General features: G+C 42.2%; 1 protein-coding gene across 4 annotated transcripts in view; it reads left to right on the plus strand.

Annotated features, from left to right (window-relative positions):
• Positions 1-16,186, plus strand: part of TRIO (trio Rho guanine nucleotide exchange factor) — a 347,980-nt gene that overhangs the window by 160,540 nt on the left and 171,254 nt on the right. For all 4 annotated transcript variants that reach the window (XM_026506706.4, XM_044386996.3, XM_044386995.3 and 1 more), the window contains exon 9: positions 6,193-6,423. In XM_026506706.4, the coding sequence (XP_026362491.2) occupies positions 6,193-6,423 (231 nt within the window). The remainder of the gene's footprint in view (positions 1-6,192; positions 6,424-16,186) is intronic.

The raw sequence follows: 16,186 nt of genomic DNA on the forward strand, positions 1-16,186 counted from the left end.
AGAATTTTGATGGATTCCTGTCTCACATCGAGGTCTTTCATCCATTTGGAGTTTATTTTTGTGTATGGTGTGAGATAGTGGTCAAGTTTCATTCTTTTGCATGTAGCTGTCCAATTTTCCCAGCACCATTTATTGAAGAGACTGTCTTTTTCCCACCGGATGTTTTTTCCTGCTTTATCAAATATTAGTTGCCCAAAGAGCCGAGGGTCCATTTCTGGGCTCTCTATTCTGTTCCATTGGTCTATGTGTCTGTTTTTGTGCCAGTACCATGCTGTCTTTGTGATCACAGCTTTGTAGTACAGCTCGAAATCTGGCATTGTGATGCCCCCAGCTTTGTTTTTCCTTTTCAACAGTTCCTTGGAGATTCGGGGCCTTTTCTGGTTCCATACAAATTTAAGGACTATTTGTTCTAGTTCTTTGAAAAATGTCCTTGGTATTTTGATCGGGATAGCATTGAAAGTCTAGATTGCTCTGGGTAGCATGGACATTTTAACTATGTTAATTCTTCCAATCCATGAGCATGGAATATCTTTCCATCTTTTTATGTCTTCCTCAATGTCTTTCAAGAGTGATTTATAGTTTCTAGAATATAGGTCCTTTACGTCTCTGGTTAAGTTAATTCCAAGGTAACATATGGTTTTTGGTGCTATTGTAAATGGGATGGATTCCCTAATTTCTCTTTCTTCGGTCTCGTTATTTGTGTATAGAAATGCAACTGATTTCTGAGCATTGATTTTGTATCCCGCCACGTTACTGAATTGCTCTATAACTTCTAATAATTTGGGAGTGGCTTCTTTTGGGTTTTCCATATAGAGTATCATGTCATCTGCGAAGAGAGACATTTTGACTTCTTCTTTGCCGATTTGAATACCTTTGATCCCTTTTTGTCGTCTGATTGTTGCAAGGACTTCTAGTACTATGTTGAATAATAGTGGCGAGAGTGGGCATCCTTGTCGAGTTCCTGATCTTAAGGGAAAGGCTTCCAGCTTTTCCCCATTGAGAATAATATTTGCAGTAGGCTTTTCATAGATGGCTTTTATGAGATTGAGAAATGTACCCTCTATTCCTACACTCTGAAGGGTTTTAATCAGGAAAGGATGCTGTATTTTGTCAAATGCTTTTTCGGCATCAATCGAGAGGATCATATGGTTCCTGAGTCTTTTCTTGTTGATATGATGTATCACGCTGATTGATTTGCGAATATTGAACCACGCTTGCATCCCAGGTATGAATCCCACTTGATCGTGATGGATAATCCTTTTAATGTACTGTTGGATTCTATTAGCAAGTATCTTGTTGAGGATTTTGGCGTCCATATTCATTAGGGAAATCGGTCTGTAATTCTCCTTTTTGAGGGGGTCTTTGCCTGGTTTGGGGATCAAGGTAATATTGGCCTCATAGAATGAGTTTGGTAGCTTTCCTTCTGTTTCTATTTTTTGAAATAGCTTTAGGAGAATAGGTATTATTATTTCTTTGAATGTTTAATAGAATTCCCCAGGAAAACCATCCGGGCCTGGAGTTTTGTTATTTGGAAGGTTGTTTATCACTGACTCAATTTCTTCATAATTAATTGGCCTGTTTAAGAAATCAATTTCTTCCTGTTTCTATCTTGGTAGTTTATAAGTTTCCAGGAAGGATTCCATCTCTTCCAGATTGCTTAGTTTATTGGCATATAGCTGTTGATAAAAATTTCTAATAATCCTTCCAATTTCAATGGTGTTCATGGTGACCTCTCCTTTTTCATTCATAATTTTAATAATCTGGGTACTTTCTCTTTTCTTTTGGATAAGTCTTGCCAGTGGTCTGTCAATTTTATTGATTCTCTCAAAGAACCAGCTTCTAGTCCTGTTGATCTGCTCTACTGTACTTCTGGTTTCTGCTTGATTGATTTCAGCTCTAATTTTGGTCAACTGCTTCCTCGTGCATGGGTTAGGCCTGTCCCTCTGTTGCTCTTCCAGCTTCTTGAGGTGAGAATATAAAAACTGCATTTTAGATTTTTCTATTCTTTTGAGTGAGGCTTGGATGGCTATGTATTTCCCCCTTAGGACTGCCTTTGCAGTATCCCATAGGTTTTGGACTGTTGTATTTTCATTCTCATTGGTCTCCATAAATTGTTTAATTTGATTTTTGATTTCCTGGTTTATCGAGTCATTCCTGAGCAGGATGGTTCTTAGTCTCCAAGTGTTTGAGTTTCTTCCAAATTTTTCCTTGTGGTTGAGTTCCAATTTCAGAGTGTTGTGGTCTGAGATTATGTAGGGGATAATTTCAACCTTTTGGTACTGGCTGAGACCTGTTTTGTGTCCCAGAACATGGTCTATTCTTGAGAATGTTCCATGGGCATTAGAATAGAATGAGTATTCTTTGGTTCTGGGGTGTAGTGTTCTATATATATCTATGAGGTCCAACTCGTTGAGTATGGCATTCAAAGCCTTTGATTCTTTGCTTAGTTTTTGCCAGGGTGTTCTGTCTATTTCTGATAGTGGAGTTTTGAGGTCCCCTACTATTTATGTATTTTTACGTATATGTCTCTTTATTCTGGTTAAGAGTTGGCTTGTGTATCTTGCTGCTCCCCTGTTGGGGGCATATATATTTATAATTGTCATATCCACTTGTTGAATACTTCCTTTAAGAATAACATAGTGCCCTTCTGCTTCTCTAACTATAGTCTATAGTTTAAAATCCAATTTATCTGATATGAGAATTGCTACCCCAGCTTTCTTTTGAGGTCCATTTGCGTGAAAGATGGTACTCCATCCCCTTACTCTCAGTCTGAATGCATCTTTGGGTTCGAAATGAGTCTCTTGTAGACAGCAAATGGATGGGTCATTTCTTTTTATCCAGTCTGCAACCCTGTGGTGTTTTATGGGAGCGTTTAAGCCATTCACATTAAGACTGAGTACTGAGAGATATGATTTTAATGATGCCATGTTGCCAGTAAAGTCTTTGTTTGTATTGGCTGTGACTTTCTGTTCTGTATCACTCTTGGGGCCTTTTTACCTTTATAGAACCCCCCTTAATATCTCCTGTAGGGCTGGTTTCGTGGTTACGAAGTTGGTTAATGACTGGCGATTCTGAAATGTCTTTATTTCTCCATCAATTCTGAATGACAGCCTTGCTGGATAGAGGATCCTTGGCTGCATGTTCTTCTCTGAAAGAGCTTTAAATATGCTCCCCCAACCCTTTCTCTCATTCCAGGTCTGTGTAGACAGGTCTGACGTAATTCTGATGCCTTTGCCTTGGTACATGAGAAATTTCTTTGCCCTGGACGCTTTCAATACTGTATCCTTGGATCTAATATTTGCGAATATGCACCATGACGTGACGTGGCGTAGGTTTGTCGTAGTTGAGCTTGGGAGGGGGTCCTCTCTGCCTCTTGGACACGAATGTTTGTTTCCCTCACTAGATTAGGGAAGTTTTCAGCTACAGTTTGTTCAAATATCTCTTCTAGACCTCTGTTTTTCTCCACCCCTCGGGGATGCCGATGATTCTGACATTGGATCGTTTCATTGAGTCAGTAATCTCCCGTAACCTACATTCGTGGGCGTGGATTTTTTTAAGACCAGCTTCTATTTTCATTTTTTCCTCTAGTAACCCATCCTCCAATTCACTAATACGTTCCTCTGCTTCGGTGACCCTGGCCGTCAGAGCCTCTAGTTTTGCCTGCATTTGGCTCATAGAATTTTTAATATCTGTCAGATTCGCTCTCATTTCTGTCCTTAGGGATTCTGTATTCTCAGTAACCTTTTCGTTAATACTTTTTTCAATTCGACTCATCATTTTGAGCATTGTTACTCTGAAGTCCATTTCTGATAATTTGGTTACATCCATATCCATTATTTCTGTGGCAGAGGCCACAGACTCACTGTCTTTTCTTTGCTGGTGGGGGGCTTCTCCTACTTGTCATTCTGATGAGGAGAGGTTGCGGGGTTGTCCAGAGCCCAAATTATTGACTGGGTCCCAGGCCGTGCCCCTTGTTTTATAGGGATCTTAGGGATGTGGGCTTCTTCTTTAAAGATTTTATTTATTTATTTATCTCAATACTCAGTGCTGGAGATGTTCATTTGTAGAGATCCAGATGTATCTTCCTACGTCTCAGGCTGATTCCGTGGTTATTTAGGCTGGTCTGGTACCTATCCAGCTCGACTCAGGGGACCGGCTGAAAAAGGGTCCCCTACTCCTCCACCATCTTCTCCTTATCTCTCAACAAAACATTTTCTGATGCCTACTAGAATAAAATGTATGAGTAATCTGTCGTCACATAAAATTTATATGTATATATATAGGTAAATCACATACATGTTACAATGTAAATTAGAGACAAAAGTGATTTATAATAAAATGTGTTCCTATAAATGCCTAAGGACACGCACAATATAAGAAAAAATTAGATATTCAGATTTTTTATCAATGTTGGCCATAGATAAAAAATTGTTACGAATATAGCAAATGCAGGTCAGATGTGTGTTATATTGGTGACTCCAATACAGAGAATGGTATTATCATGCTGCTACTTTGAGATGGTAAGCCACTCTTACAAAGTTCCAAAGAAAACCAGGCACTACTTTACTTTGATTAACATGGTAATTGCATTCCTGGAAAAATCAGTGTATGTTAAAGTAGGAAAAAAAAAAAGGTGAGGAGGAGGAAGAACCTTCATGTGTCTATGTTAAATAGAGCCTAGCTCAGATAATTGAGCAGGACAGGTCTTCATTTTGAGGAAATATCCTGCTTCTCTGGATCCTTCACAATGAGTCCCTTCCCAAATGTGTCATGGGTGCTTCACTCTCCAAAGTCATTGTATCAAAAATGCCCATTGTATCGAAAATTCAGCAACTCCTGGGAGCAAGTATCTGTTTTAGAAGACTTAAATTCTCACTATTTTTGTTTTTATACAGGCCTGATACTACATCGTTTAGTTGGTTTCTTTTTCACCTGTTTTCTTTGGTTATGTCACCTTGGCTGTTTCTGACATTTTGCTTTCTTGACATGTTCAATCTGTCTTAATCTATGAAGGCTGACAATCAGCCTTCATGAGGACTAGTCAGCACTTCCCACAGAGGTCTCAGAATCAGGTCTGGGAAATCAAACATGTTCCATTCCAACATGACTGAAAGTTGTAAGACCCTGGAAGGAAATTCCATGGCCTTCTGGTTGCTATGGGCTTCCCGTGTTGGTCTGTCCAGCTCTCATCCTCCTCCCTCTTCTGTGGGTTTGCCTCTGAACCCTGCTTGTGTCTGTTCACAAGGCTCCCATTTGCTCTTCCTTTCTGTAGAAACCCAGTGAGGTTTTCAGACTCAGAAGTGTCTGAGCACAGGGATCATGGTGGTGGGGCTGACTCGAGAAGCCCCCTGAATCACAGCCTTGCTATGTTATGGGCCATGTGTCTTTTGTATTGTCTGATGCCATATTTTTTTCTACCACATCTGGCATAGTCCTTTATAAATCTCAAGAATCACTTAAATATGAAAAATACATAGTGCTTTTCTTTCCATATTCCACTTTTACCTTTGCTTATTTTGTTGGCTAGTCCGAGTGCTTTCATTTCATTGTAATTTGGTAGTTAGGTGCCATAAGATAGAAATAATATTGAAATCTCTTTTAAAAAATGATGGCATTTCAATTAAAATTTCTTTAAGTTTGTGAATCAAGTAAAATGGCACTTTAAAATTTTTATCCTGTGAAGTAAAATTGCTATCCAACTAAATCAGAAAGTTTAAGTATGTATTCTTTACCAAAGGTTAGATAGTATTTTTTGAACTGAGGTTTTGAGATTCAGTGTTAAAATTTTGCTCCACTGTGATTGTTTAATTCTAACAATATCTTAAGGGAAAATTATTACATCTAAATTTTAATTATATCAACTGTCATATGCCAGATATAGCGAGATACTATGTTTATTCATTAAGAATGGCACCTACTATCCTGTATGAGAATGAACATTCCTTTTTTTTAACTCAGTGTTTTACCACATTTGGTCCTGTGGCATCGCTGGAGAACTGAGGGGTTTGTTTTAAATTTTGTTCTTTATAAAATATGCCTTTGAGTAAAACTGTTCATATTTGTGTGAGAGTGTGTATGTGTGTGGGGTGTGAGTGTGTACACACGCATGCACACGCACCCCTCCGAGCACAGGGATCACGGCCTGGGTCAAGCCGCGAACCGTGGCTAATCGCCCGTCTGTTTTGTCGGAAGGTGAGCCAGGATGGGAAGTCGCTCCTTGACAAGCTCCAGCGGCCTCTGACTCCCGGCAGCTCCGATTCCCTGACGGCCTCCGCCAACTACTCCAAGGCTGTGCACCATGTCCTGGATGTCATCCACGAGGTGCTGCACCACCAGCGGCAGCTGGAAAACATCTGGCAGCACCGCAAGGTCCGGCTCCACCAGCGGCTGCAGCTGTGTGTGTTCCAGCAAGACGTGCAGCAGGTCAGTCCCAGGCCTGCTTTGCTGCATGGGGATGGAGTTGGGAGTTTCAGTGAGCACGTGTCACCCCTGGTGGATCTGTGCTGAGAGACTGAGTAGCTGATAAAGCCAGGGGGAATGGAAGGATCACATGTGGGTGGTGTACGCCCACACGCGCGCACGCACACACACACACACACACACACACACACACACACGTGCGGCTGCTTTGCTTTCCGTGAGCGACCATGGTTTTGAGAATGCACGCACAGGTTTCTGCTGGCCGCTAGCTCACATCGGCAGAACACGTGAGGCGGTGCAGGGCCTCCGCTGGAGGCTCTGAGGTGTGTTCTTGAGACAGGTCGTCCCCACTTACATTTATTGGTGAGTATAACGCCAGAGGTGCTTTACCTGGTTCGGTTACAATTTAGCATTTGTCTGTTCTCTGGTTACTGAAGCAGTAAGCCAACCTTGCTTCTCTTCCCACTTGGTCGATAGTGCAGTCCGTGGTGCACAGTAGGTGCTTAACAGATATTAGTCTAGTTCACAAAAAGTGGAATTTTATAACTATCATTTTCTAAGCAGTTTTCCTCTTGTTTGTTATTGTCAGCAAAAATAAGAGTAAGTCCAGTCCCCATACATTCATGCCCCTATTAAGGAGTAAAGAAGATTGGCCTGCTGCCAGGGTTTTGAGGATTAAAGCTGCAGTAGCGTATAAAATATGGTACAGCTTTAGTGATAAACAAGATAATAGTTGTGTCCTTGCCCTAAAAGAGAGGGCAACAAGGGTGTGGATGAGGTGTGAATGCTGCGGCTGAGGGGATTCTGGGAGTTGGCGTGCTGTCCCGGAGTTAGGTCTGGAACAAAACCTCTCTCTTGCCTGAGCACCCAAGAGACCAGGAGCGTTGCTCAGACACCTACGGATTCAGATTTCACTCTCCCCGCGTGTCATCTGAAGGCCAGTAGGCTTTCCCGCTCAGTGGGCTGGGACTGTGGAGAGTCACACTGTGTTCCGACGAACACGTAGATTCTCTGTATTTTATTGACCCTCATTCTTCATGTAATGTGAGTCTGGTGAGTTCGGAATACTTTAAATTGCTCTATAATTTTTAATATTCCCATACAGTGCTTTGATTCTACTTATAGGTTTTGAATTTTCTGAAGGTTGCATATACCAAGTGCCTCAGAAACGATCATTTTGATGTTTTTCATGTCTCTTTCCAATGCTATTTTAATCAAAGAGAATAATTGCCAGGGAAAGAATATAGAGGGGGAGTCAATGTCAGGAAGATATTTGTGAGAAAAGAGGTGCTGTGGTTGAAAGCGTGAATATTAGCTTCTCCTAATTGTCTAAAAACTTCCACAAACCACGAAATGTTAATAGTTTCAGTATTAAAGGATTTCCCCATTCATCTCTCTGTCCCTTGGATCAGGTGTTCATTACAAACCCATGGACCAGCACGCCTTCTGGACTTGTGTCTGAAGCAGCAGCAGGGGTTCTCCCTCCCCTGTCACCCCAACTCTGAGGGCTCCACGGGGCACCAGGCACATGAGAATAAGCCACTGGACAGTTTATGGCGGGGAGAGGCACCTTTGGGAATAGGCTGAGGAGTCTAGCCATCTAATTTGGCACCAAGTACTTCATGCCCTTGAATTTGAAAACAGCAAACATTACGTTTTATATGTGGAAAGGTAATTATGATAATTGTGAGACCAGTTCTTTAAGCTACATTTTTTTCCCTCAAACATCAGTAGGTTGGGTTGGATGTCAGCAGGAGAAAGTGTTTTGCAATACACATCATGCATACATGGTCCTATTAGCATTCCATAGAAAATAGATAATTGCTCTTTAAGGGAAACGTTCTTTTGATTAAATGATCTGGAATGGTCTGGACTTGTTATGCAAACAGGAAATTGCTGTGTAGGCTTGACTTGTGGGGCAAGAACTGAAGTTGATAAGATTACGCAAAGCAAGCACTTTACCTCGAAGGAGTCCATAGGATGTCAGAACCAAAAATGTGTTTCTGAAACGCAAGCAATTATAACATGTGGAAATTTTTGCTATATTGAGCTTAGACTAGGAGAGGTAAGCTGAGAATAAATGGGAAAAAATAGTAGTCCTTTAGAAAGACATTGTCAGCAGAAGGTAAATTTGTAAAGATGAACACAAAATCCACAAGAAATGTAAGTCAACTAGATACCACAGGTGGTTTTTGCTTGGTTGTTTTGAGTGATGAGAAAGCATCTGTAAATACTGCTGAGAAAAAAGAAAAGCAACCAACCACATAATGGGTATGGAATGATGACGTTTTTATGGAAACAGCCCTCCCACAGAGTACATGCTTGTCTGTGGAAAACTCTTTGAAAGGACAGAAGCCAGAGTGTCAGCAGCATGTTCTCCAGGAGGGCGGGGGGCAGTGGGAGAATGGCATGAGGAGTTTGGTCTTCGACTTATGAATAATTTTGGTTTAGTGTCTAGTTTTTTTTTTTCTTTCACAAGCAAAGGGAATTTTATGATTTCTATATGGAAGGTGTTTCAGATACCCAGACGCTAGGGTGGGTGAGGCCACCGGTGCATGGTCCCTTACCGCTTGTCCAAATCAAAGGCTGGAGGAGGGGGCTGGAATGACTGACTCAAACGCACACGCTCCCTGCTGACAAGTAGAAACCTTTGTCATTGTTCCCTTAAAATGAATACTCTTTCTCGATGATCAAGTAATAGATGTATTCCCACTGCCTTATGTTCACTGTTAGAGCAGCCCTCCGTGGGTGTTTGGTTGTGTTACCGCTGAGCGGCGATCTTCAGTTTAGGGTACGCTGAGGTTTGCTCTAACAGCATCATTGTGGCTGAACCCGTTCAGGTGGGGTGATACGTGTGGAAGGAGCCCACAGTGGTGTGCTCGCCCGTTCAGTCTGCCTGCCTCTCACATCGGGGGCCATTTAGTTACTCCAGCGTGTTGGGTGAGGTGGAAGGGCCCCAGGATTCCCTTTCTGCCCTCCCCAAAGAAGCCCCTTAGGCAGGGAGATCTCCTAAAAAAGCCTCCTGGCCCCACCCTGGTCGCCCCTCGTATGTATGAGCGTCACCCCCTTAGAGCTGTTTCTTGCAAGAATGCCTTCCAGTTGATGTGGGGCCATTAACTAATATTCTGAGAAAACAGCGAAACAAATCCAGTATCCTCTAGATTCGTCTCATCCACATTTCATTTCTTTTTTTCCAAAATCTCTCTCACGTGTGACACTCAGATACAGAGGTAACTGTATTGCAGACGTCAAAGCTCCTTTTCTCGAGGAATTGTAATCTAGTAAAAGTAGATCATTTGATAGTCTAATAAATTATACCATACCATGTTCAGATTTAGTGTTGAATGTCTTTGGTTATTGTCAGGTGTAATTTCGTTAAGGCGTGAACGTGAGTCATGCCTCTGAAAGGTGTTAGCTGGAGTGAGGGAGTGAGTACAAATAGCCGCCCTCCTCCGTGTTATCTGCCTACCCTGCACATGCATTTTAAGGGTGAATATTGATGCTTTAATGATTTGTGCAAATGTGGGGGCTCCAGAAAGCTTTGCCTGTATCCATCTCAAGTGTCAAGGTGTGGTATACAGGGAAAATAAGAGTGCCGTAGTAGAGGTGCAAGTCCCAGCTGCCTGGGTGCCATGAAAATCTTCATGGGAGAGGTAGGGTTTGAGCTGCTCTTTGAAGGGTGGGTAGAAAGTCAGCAGGTTGAGGATTGGGCAACGGGAACTGCGGTGAGATTCAAGACCCAGACGGGCAGGGCCTGTCCAAAGAGCAGCAGGCAGCCTGGCGTGGGCAGAATGGAGAGGGATGGAGGTGTGAGATGGGGCAGGTGGTGAAAGGTGACCTCATGATGAAAGCTTGCGACTTGTTTCTGTAAGCGTGGGTTTGCCATTGAAGGGACATGGTGGGCCTCGCCTGAGTCCTGTAAATGGGTGCCAGGGCCTGGAGAGACTTGCGAGTGGCTGTGAAACACGTAGATGGCATCTGGGTGCTTCACGTGCTTACTAACGTGTATGTTTCTCTCCTCTCCTACTCTCACAGCCAACCTGTTGAGCTACTGTTTTCCCCCACTGCACTACGTGGAGTTCACACCAGGCGGGGCCTGTGCCATGTGCATTTCGACTCAATACTCTGGGCGGTGGGGGTGCAGGACAGGGTCCTGCACGTGTTAGAAAGCTTGCCCTGGTGGCCGTGTGGAGAGTTGGAGGGAGCGAGACTCCAATTGAGGAGACAGGCTGAGTCCTATTGTGGACATCCGTGCTTGTCATGGAGAAGTCTTGGAGAGCAGAAGTGTGAGGTCCATGGGGCAGTGATCTGTATTTTATTCACTGGTGTTTCCCAAGTGCCTGGGATTCAGTTCAATATTTGTCTAATGAGTGAATGAATGGATAGATGAAGACATTTAAGGAATTATCCAACTTTGCTAATTAAAGATTGTTTTGGGCTAAAAGTTTCTTCATTTATTCTGGAATGGGGGTGGGTTGGCCTTATATTGGAAACAAGTGATCTAACTAGGAGATCTGCTTGAAGGAATAGGAGTTTTGCTTGATATTGGGGAATCAGGAGTGACGGAGGAAGGAAGGGATCGTTTCAGTGCACGGGAATTGTACAAATGTGGCAAGGTTCCTGGTACAGATTTTGGCCACTTGAATGCAAAATGAGGATCTTAAATGCAGCAGGGGGAGGGAAGTCAGGATATGCCATAAAGGCAAAGGAGGAGGTTTCCAGTGCACAGAGAAGCTAGTTTACAGGTTTGTCTTGGGTCCGAGGCTGTTATCCTTACGCTGCTAAAAGCCATCTCGTTGATGCTTGACTTAGGAGTTCTTGGTTGGTGTCACCTACAGGGACCTAGCTTTTAACTCAAGGTTTCTGAACCTCATTGTCTTTGCTCATTAATTTAAGTCAAGAGGTTGGGTTTTTCTCGTCCCACTCACCAGAATCATTATATAGCCCTAGCTACTTAACACTTTCTTCTGTTTACATTCCCACGCTCACAGTTTTGATTGTGGCTGGTGATAAGAATGGTTAGAGGATTGCCATCTTTTCTGAGAGCTTCTCCATTGGAATTAGGGAGTACTGGAGGGTAAGTGTTTGGGGAGGAATCGGGAAGCTGCTGGGGACTGATGGAGGCTGATGCTGCTCTTCCTGGTGGCTTTAGAGCCAGGTTTAATTACCTTTTGTGGTAATGAACACGGGAGAGACTTGACTGTGAGGGTGATCTTAGTAACCAGGCTCAGAAGGAGCTGAAAGTCAACAGTGGGAGTTCAAAGGGTGGGAAATGGATGAATTTCTTCCCCCAAAGCAGATAGAGTACAGGACTGCAGGATACATGAGCTGGCACTGTGAGCCGTCAGGACGGGGAGCTGGAGCCCAGGGGACTGGGGTAAATCAGAAGTGAGTAGGGAGCAAAGGTCATCAAGCCCTTGAGGACTCCTGCACTAAGGAGCGGCAGAGCCCAGCAAACCCCAGCCCCCTTTTATTGAGTGCCAGCCACATTGCCTGGGGCCCCAAAGTGGAAAATGCCCAGGGATTAGCTGGACAGGGGATATTGCATGCATGTGCCTTTACACAGTTCAGTAACTAGACTTACCTTATACATGATAACTTCAGTATCCCCGATTAAGATCTGGACATAGGAAGATTTGGGGGGGATGGACAACTTTGGACTCTTTATATTCATTTCCAAACCAAGAATGGGAAAGGTAAATAGATGAGCTGGTATTGATAGAATGATGGTTTGGTTGGAGTTTCATGGGAATATCCAAGGGGAGACTATTTATATGAATAATAACCTACCTACCACCTTCCTCCTTCTTTTCCTTCCTTAGCTTCTTTGTTTTCCTTAAGAAATTTCATGTACTTACGTAATTAAAACTAGGGTAATAACCATGAGAACTGGTGATTTAAATATTTTTAGATGATAGATGGGTAGGTAGATCATATAAAATTTTAAAATTCCGCCAACTCCTCTTTTTTTTATTAAGTTTTTAATTTTAATTCCAGTATAGTTACCTTACAGTGTTCTGTTAGTTTCAGGTGTACAATAGAGTGATTCTGCAGTTCTATACATTATTCAGAGCTCATCACGATAAGTGTGCTCTTCAATCTCCATCACCTTTTTCACCCATCCCCCCACCCACCTCCCATCTGGTAACCATCAGTCTGTTCTCTGTAGTTCAGAGTCTCTTTCTGCTTTGTCTCTCTCTCTCTCTCTCTCTTTTTTTTTCTTTGCTCATTTGTTTCTTAAATTCCACATGAGTAAAACATACGGTATTTGTCTTTCTCTGACTGACTTATTTCACTTAGCATTATACTTTCTGGCTCCATCCATGTCATTGCAAATGGCAAGATTTCATTCCTTTTTATGGCTGGATAATATTCCATTATATATATACACACACACATTACACCTCTTTACTAATCTATCAGTGGACACTTGGGCTGCTTCCATAATTTGACTATTATAAGTAATGCTGCTATAAACATCAGGGTGCTTGTATCCCTTTGAATTAGTGTTCTTGTATTCTTTGGGTAAATACCCAAGTAGTGTGATTACTGGATGGTAGGGTAGTTCTATTTTTAACTTTTTGAGGAAATTCTGTACTGTTTTCCACCGTGGCTGCACCAGTTTGCATTCCCACCAACAGTGCAGAGGGTTCTCCTTTGTCTACATCCTCGCCAACATCTGTTGTCTCCTGTGTTTTTTGATTTTAGCCATTCTGACAGGTGTGAGGTGATATCTCATTGTAATCTTGATTTGTATTTTCTTGGTGATGAGTGTTGTTGAGCGTCTTTTCATGTGTCAGTCATCTGGATGTCTTCTTTGGAGAAATGTCTGTTTATATCTTCTGCCCATTTTTAATTGGCTTATTTGTTTTTTGGGTGTTAAATTGTCTAAGTTCTTTAAGTGTTTTGGATACTAACCCTTTCTCAGATATGTCATTTGCAAATATCTTCTCCCATTCAGTAAGTTGCCTTTTAGTTTTGTTGATTGTTTCCTTCACTATGCAGAAGTTCTTTATTTTGATGAAGTCCCAATAGTTTATTTTTGTTTCTGTTTCCTTTGCCTCAGGAGATACATCTAGAAAAATGTTGCTATGGCTGGTGTCAGGGAAATTATTGCCTATGCTCTCTTCTAGGATTTTTATGGTTTCAGGTCTCACATTTAGGTCTTTAATCCCCACCAAGCCCTTTGTGAGCCCTTCTTCATTGATTTCACCTACGTTCCCTTCTAGCTAAGAAAGTGTACATGGAGCACATGTTCTGACATTGCAAATGCACTTAGATTAGTTAAGCAAAAGTAGCTCTTGAGGTGCTTGGGTGGCTCAGTCAGTTAAGCATCTGATTTCTGATTTCAGCTCAGGTCATGATCTCAGAGTTGTGAGATTGAGCCCTGAGTCAGGCTCCCCACTCAGCAGAGAGTCTGCTTGAGATTCTCTCTCTCCCTCTTCTCCTCATCCCTGTGCTCAAACTCTCCCTCTCCTTCTCTCCCTCCATCTCTCTCTTTCAAAATAAGTAAATCTTTTTTTTAAAAAAGTAACTCTTGCAACACAGGACAATGTGGTTCTGTAGCACACATTTGCTGTAATATTTGCTATACATTTGTGTAACTTGCTGAGGTTTTTTGTTTGTTTAAATAGGTTATTTTTCCAAGTGAGCATTAGGCTTAGTATACTTCAGAATGTTCTAGAAACCATATTTTTTACAGAAGATCTTTCCATATTAAGAATAATTCTATAGATTTTTAGGGCTAACTTAATTCTGGGTTTGGAATACAATGAATGAAGAAACAGCTCTTGGCTCCAGTGGAGAGAAATAAAGAAATGGAGGACTGTTATTATTGTCAGGCAACTGTACATGCCGGACCTGAAAAGTTCCCACTTCTTCCCTCAGGCCCCAAAAGCCCACAGATGTGTGTTGACCTGCGTCTCTCGTTTCACTGTGGAAGTTGTGCTGTGCAGATCATAGAATTTAGAGCCAAGGCCCTCGTGATCCTCTCAAGCTAAGCTCCTTGTTTTCCAGTTAACAGAACTGAGCCTGGAAAAAGTCCAGTGACTTGACCGAAGCTCCAGGAAGCCTGGTGGTTTTCTAACTGCTTCACTGCTCTCCACCTGAGGAGGGTGGTTCGCTTCTGAGCCAAAGAGCAAAATTAAATTGATATGTTGCTTAGGAAGGAATATTGAAGTGGGGCTTTTCATGCTGGGGAAGGGCGTCTAGAAGCTGCAGTTGCTCACCACTGTGAGAGGTTCAGTTAATCCCCTCGGGAGTGGGTAAGTGGGGGCGGAGAAGGCAGGGGAGAGAACCCCTCTGCACTCACTTGTGGCTTCTAGCGGCTTGAGTCCAGCCCCTCACAGTTGCCCCGGGCTGTGTCCTCCTCCTGCTCTTCTCCATGCAGGTGGTCAGCGAGCCTGGCCTCTACCAGAAAGGGAAGAACATGAACGAGGATGCTGGTTTCGGGTAAAATATGCTCTTTGCTTCCGGAAAAAGGTACCAGGCATCCTGAGAGAGGATGTGTATGCGGAATTCAATAATATAAACTCAGAGTATCCTTCTTTTGTGATTTTAACTTTGTGGGCAAATTTCATTAATAGCATAATATTGGATAGCCTCAGGGCAGTGCTAAACACCAGGCTTTCATAAAAACATTCTCTAAGCGAAGGCCTCCTTTTTGGTCTTCTGCTTCCCTTTAGTAGATTTGCAGTGATGTTACTTAATCACTCATTCTTTGTTATAATCGTTAAAATACTGTTGATTTGATAATCAAGAAAGCTCTGATCTAAATGATTGTTTCAGGAGCACTTACTTAAAAATGGCAATGGGAAAAAAAATAAATAGATAGCCCCGGAAACACAGTCTGTTTCAAGATTGGCATCCCCGGTGATTTAAATGAAAACCAACAGCGGTCGAACAAGGAAGTAACTAAATGAAACTCAGTTAATTCTCGCTTTATAGGGGATGTGCAGGGAGGAAATTAATATTTTGCCACTGGAAAAATCTGATTTTATATTAAAAAAGAACATGTTTAGGGTATTTTAGAATTATCTTGGTTTTTCACTTGATTCATGTGTTTGTGTGTTGTAAACTGAATAAACATGACTTTGAAGGAGTTCTCATTATTATGACAGAAAACAAAAAATTCAGTGATTATGTCTTTTTAAAATGGTATCTGGATTTCAGAGATATTTGGATACTTTCCCTGGATACTCTTTGGATCCGGAATTCCCAGTAAAACCAGACTGGCTTCATGTGTTCTTGATTATGTCCAAGGTCTTATCTAGTTTTTATAAACAGCTATTCTAGAGCTAGAACTCTAATTTTAGAATATTTTTACAGTGTTCATGTAGGATCTACAAGCCATGATGTGATGTAATGATGGGTTAGAGCCTGAGTTTGGGGCTGTGAAGACCTTCATGTGAATCTCTTTTCTCAGTCTTCTTTCTTGGGCAAGTCGTTTCACTTCTCTGAGCCCCATTTCTTGTTGACTAGGGACAATAATCAAAGTCCACTCTCTCATTTGTAGCCCTTGGGGATAGAGGTGTTTGGGGTTAAGAGTTTTTCAGGGGCGCCTGGGTGGCACAGCAATTAAGCGTCTGCCTTTGGCTCAGGGCGTGATCCCAGCGTTATGGGATCGAGCCCCACATCAGGCTCCTCCGCTATGAGCCTGCTTCTTCCTCTCCCACTCCCCCTGCTTGTGTTCCCTCTCTCGCTGGCTGTCTCTATCTCTGTCAAATAAATAAATAAAATCTTTAAAAAAAAAAAAGAGTTTTTCAAA

This window comes from Ursus arctos, unplaced genomic scaffold (assembly GCF_023065955.2).
Source record: "Ursus arctos isolate Adak ecotype North America unplaced genomic scaffold, UrsArc2.0 scaffold_15, whole genome shotgun sequence".
NCBI lineage: Eukaryota > Metazoa > Chordata > Mammalia > Carnivora > Ursidae > Ursus > Ursus arctos.